Below are 4,238 nucleotides of genomic sequence, written 5' to 3'. Positions count from 1 at the left end.
CTAGAAGCCTTTAGAATGAAAAACCGGTGAGGACCGGCCAAAAGGTCCTCACATGTCAAAAACGTCCTCACTACGTATGATATAAAATGTTAGTGGTCCTCACAAGACCAGTCATACACACGCACACACACACACACACACACACACACACACACACACACACACACATGGCACAGAAGCGATTGGACTCCAGACAACTTGAGACGATAGAGGACAAACTTTTTTCTTTTTTTAATGACAAGCAACCTGAGGTCAGGTGACCTCACAGGCTGCAAACGAGGGTGCCGAACAGCCAGCCAATCAGCACCAGCGACAATCTGGGCGGGGCCGCCCGCAGCGCAGCACTTGAGTTGCAAAGGTTGTTGTTGCAGCAGCGGTAGGAAAATGGCGACATGGCCGGGAACATCTGAGACAGACGCGAGTTCTCACAGTCCGTGTAGCGGATGCACTGCCGCACCGTCTTGCCGCCTACGCGCATTCACGCACATCGCAGATACCAACACGTATCAAAAACACTCACGCGCCGGGGGTCTTAAACTCACATTGCCGGTTGTGGTCGGGGCACGACCCACCTTGAACGCTGAGCGTGAGGCAGGCGTCTTCGTACGTGCACTCGTGGACGTTCTCGCAGCGACCGGTGTAGTCCGAGCACTTGTAGCAGCGGAGAGCGCCACCTGTAGCGCACGTGAAAAATGTTTGCTCTGTTTTTATTTTGAAAAAAAATGTCAATGAGGTCACCTTGGTGCACGGAGGTCGTCGTGACGACCAGGAACAGGAACAGGATCCGATCTGCTCGTGGCGACATGTCTTCTGCTTCTGCCGCATTTCACTCGACACCTCAGCCGCAAGGACGGACCCCCGTCCACAATGCGTCTTTGTCCTCATCTTCTGCATGCACACATCTGGACACACAAAGAGAGACACAACGAGGCACACAAAGGTCGATTGAGCGCGCTTGGCCCGTGCTACTCGAACCGTGTCGTCTGTTTATGAAATGAACACTGAGTTCTCTTTGGTTATTTGGACTGAACTCAAACGTTTGGCTAAGAAAGATGAACATGATTCTGTCGAGCTTTTATTTGTTAGACTCTTGATTATTATGGCTTACAGCTTGTGAATGTCATTTTTTGCACCCATCTTGCCGATTTAACCAAACTGTGAATGCAATATTAAGCAGATGGGTTTTGAGGATATATATATATATATATATATATATATATATATATATATATATATATATATATATATATATATATATATATATATATATATATATATATACAGTAAAGTCTCGTTATATCGATATTCAAGGAAGTCCGAAAAAATATCGATATAACAGGGACTATCGATATATCCGACCCTGTTTGCATGTAATTTTCTCCGTGCGTGCATAGAAATAGTATCGATATAACCGGGACTATCGATATATCCGATATCGATATAACGAGACTTTACTGTATATATACCTCTTCTGGTTTTCCTTTGCTCTCCTCCTTCATACAGCGGACCATCATGACCAAGAACTCATCAAAGTCAACTGTGCCACTGCCTGTTGATGGATAGATGTATTTTCAGATAAATTGGATTAAATCCATTCATGATCCAAATGTAATTTTCTTATAGCTAAAGTCTCGATATAACGAGACTTTACTGTATATATACAGTAAAGTCTCGTTATATCGATATCGGATATATCGATAGTCCCGGTTATAATATTACGATACTATTTTCATTTCCCTTGCACATTTCTAGTCTTTTTATGTATAATTAGTACCGTTTAGTACGATACCCGGTCATTACGATAATCCGGTTATTACGGTGCTCCTTTTCATCCCCCGCCGGCCATTTTTGTTGTTTATATCGATATATCCGTCGCGCCATTGGTCAACTTGGTCACGTGTCTTGTTACGTGAGCCGCCATCGGTCGCGCCATTGGTCAACTTGGTCACATGAGCCGCCATCGGTCGCGCTATTGGTCGACTTGGCCGTGTGACTTTGTCACGTGACACGCCATCGGTCGCGCCATTGGTCAACTTGGTCACGTGTCTTGGTTACGTGTCACGCCATCAGTCGCGCCATTGGTCGACTTGGTCAGGTGACTTGGTTACGTGCCCAGCACCCGTGTAGCAGAGCCATTTTCATTTTCAGACGCTAGCTCGTGTGTAGCAGACGAGATTGAAGTGTTTGTGTTAAAAGGTAAAAATGGGAAGCAGAAGAAGATTGATGACTTTTTAAAATTGTATACATAATACAGTAAGATGTAAGCGTTGCAGTTTCCCTGTTGTGTTATGTACATGCCCACTGTACTGTATATGAATGCAATCGTTTTTTGCAACAATGTTTCTTGTTTTGTCTGCTGAAGCGCGATGATTTTGAAAATTATTAACATTCCATACTGTGTATTAAAGGACAGCCGATGTCACTTTTTATTCAAATGCAAACAAAAATGACTTCACGCCAAGACGTCTTGCATTGCTTGTGAATCCAAACAATGGCTTCAGATTCGGATAATATGCTTTCTTGTTACACATCCAGTTATGAATATGTTTCAAATACACTGTAGTTCTGAAGATTAAAGCATACTTGTTTACAATCATTAAAGAATTATATGTGCCATTTTCTCACCCAAAAAAAAGGGAGCTAATGGCCAGCTCCGTTTCTTATATGGCGCTTGGCTGCCCTCTTTTGGCGGCTTTTGTTTAATGCAGTTCGGCGCAGGATCGGATATATCGATAGTCCCGGTTATATCGATATTTTTTCGGACTCCCTTGAATATCGATATAACGAGACTTTACTGTATATACGACTCTCTCTCTCTCTCTCTCTCTCTCTCTCTCTCTCTCTCTCTCTCTCTCTATATATATATATATATATATATATATATATATTTCTATATAATATACAGTAAAGTCTCGTTATATCGATATCGGATATATCGATACTATTTCTATGCACGCACGGAGAAAATTACATGCAAACAGGGTCGGATATATCGATAGTCCCGGTTATGTCGATATTTTTTCGGACTCCCTTGAATATCGATATAACGAGACTTTACTGTATATATATATATATATATAGAGAGAGAGAGAGAGAAAAAAAATATATATATAGAGAGAGAAATATATATATATATATATATATATATATATATATATATATATCCTCGGGCGGCCCGGTAGTCGAGTGGTTAGCACACCGGCTTCACAGTGCAGAGGTCGCCGGTTCGCGTCCCGGTCCGGCCTCCCTGTGTGGAGCTTGCATGTTCTCCCCGGACCCGCGTGGGTTTTCTCCGGGTCCTCCGGTTTCCTCCCACACTCCAAAAACATGCATGGCAAGCAGATTGACCACTCCAAATTGTCCCTAGGAGTGAGTGTGAGAGTGACTGTTGTATGTCTTTGTGTGCCCTACGATTGGCTGGCAACCAATTCAGGGTGTCCCCCGCCTCGTGCCTGAAGACAGCTGAGATAGGCTCCAGCAACCCCCACGACCCTAATGAGGAATAAGCGGTACGGAAAATGAGATGAGATATATATCCTCAAAACCCATTTGCTTAAAATTGCGTTCACGGTTTGGTTAAATCGGCCAGACGGGTGCTAAAACTGACATTATTTAATGAATATTTTTTCGACACAATTCATATAATTAAAATGAGTATAGTATGTGTTTATTTTTTTTTTTTCTAAACGCGTACTCACTTTTGCACATCTCTCTGTGTCCACAAACATTCCAAATTTTGAGGGTCTGGTAGACAACTGAAATCAATGGTCACACCTCATTATTCCCAAATTGGGTGTGGATGTGTTATAAGAATCCATTTAATTTCTAAGCGCTTTTCAAAACTCAAGGTCACTTTACAGTCACAGGATAGGTTTTTCAGTGGGCGAGCAGCGGCAGGTACACGCGTCAGCGTTCACTCAACCCGGAAGTAACTCAAATAGATAGAAAGCTAGCTAGCTAATAGATAGCTAGCTAGCCAGCTCAATGGATAATAGATAGCAAATGTTATTTTAATGTGATTAAACCAACCTCATTGCTAATATTACTAATTTTGCTTATGTCACAATAATCTAAATCCTAATATCTAAATTTTAATATTGAACCAACAATACTATAGTTACAGTCTCATCCGAACCGGCAGATGAAATAAGTGAAGCTTATGGTAAAAAAGTAACCGAGTCATCCATTTTTCCATTTGTGGATTTTCTATGCTGTCGATTTGTAATAATATAGCTTTC

At 42.0% G+C, this 4,238-nt stretch overlaps 1 protein-coding gene across 1 annotated transcript; it reads right to left on the bottom strand.

Moving 5' to 3' along the window:
- Positions 1-216: 216 nt before the first annotated feature.
- On the bottom strand, positions 217-972 carry LOC148884079 (CD59 glycoprotein-like). Its single transcript, XM_089021902.1, has 3 exons — positions 739-972; positions 573-674; positions 217-468 (listed from the first exon to the last, which is right to left on the bottom strand). Exons 1-3 carry the CDS (start codon positions 803-805, stop codon positions 263-265), a joined length of 375 nt encoding a protein of 124 aa, XP_088878028.1. The 5' UTR covers positions 806-972; the 3' UTR covers positions 217-262.
- Between the last annotated feature and the right edge of the window lie 3,266 nt (positions 973-4,238).

This window comes from Hippocampus bargibanti, linkage group LG19 (assembly GCF_051943395.1).
Source record: "Hippocampus bargibanti isolate YZ-2025 linkage group LG19, ASM5194339v1, whole genome shotgun sequence".
NCBI classification, from domain to species: domain Eukaryota; kingdom Metazoa; phylum Chordata; class Actinopteri; order Syngnathiformes; family Syngnathidae; genus Hippocampus; species Hippocampus bargibanti.
The sequence above is the reverse complement of the archived record's forward strand: the minus strand, read 5'-3'. Positions and strand labels throughout refer to the sequence as shown.

Bases quoted from the DNA above. Each gene is read 5' to 3' on its own strand.
- LOC148884079 (XM_089021902.1), bottom strand. From the start codon at position 805: ATGTCGCCACGAGCAGATCGGATCCTGTTCCTGTTCCTGGTCGTCACG. The intron at 675-738 runs GTGACCTCATTG...CGTGCGCTACAG, and splicing joins GACGACCTCCGTGCACCAAG to GTGGCGCTCTCCGCTGCTAC. The intron at 469-572 runs GTGGGTCGTGCC...GAATGCGCGTAG, and splicing joins CCTCACGCTCAGCGTTCAAG to GCGGCAAGACGGTGCGGCAG.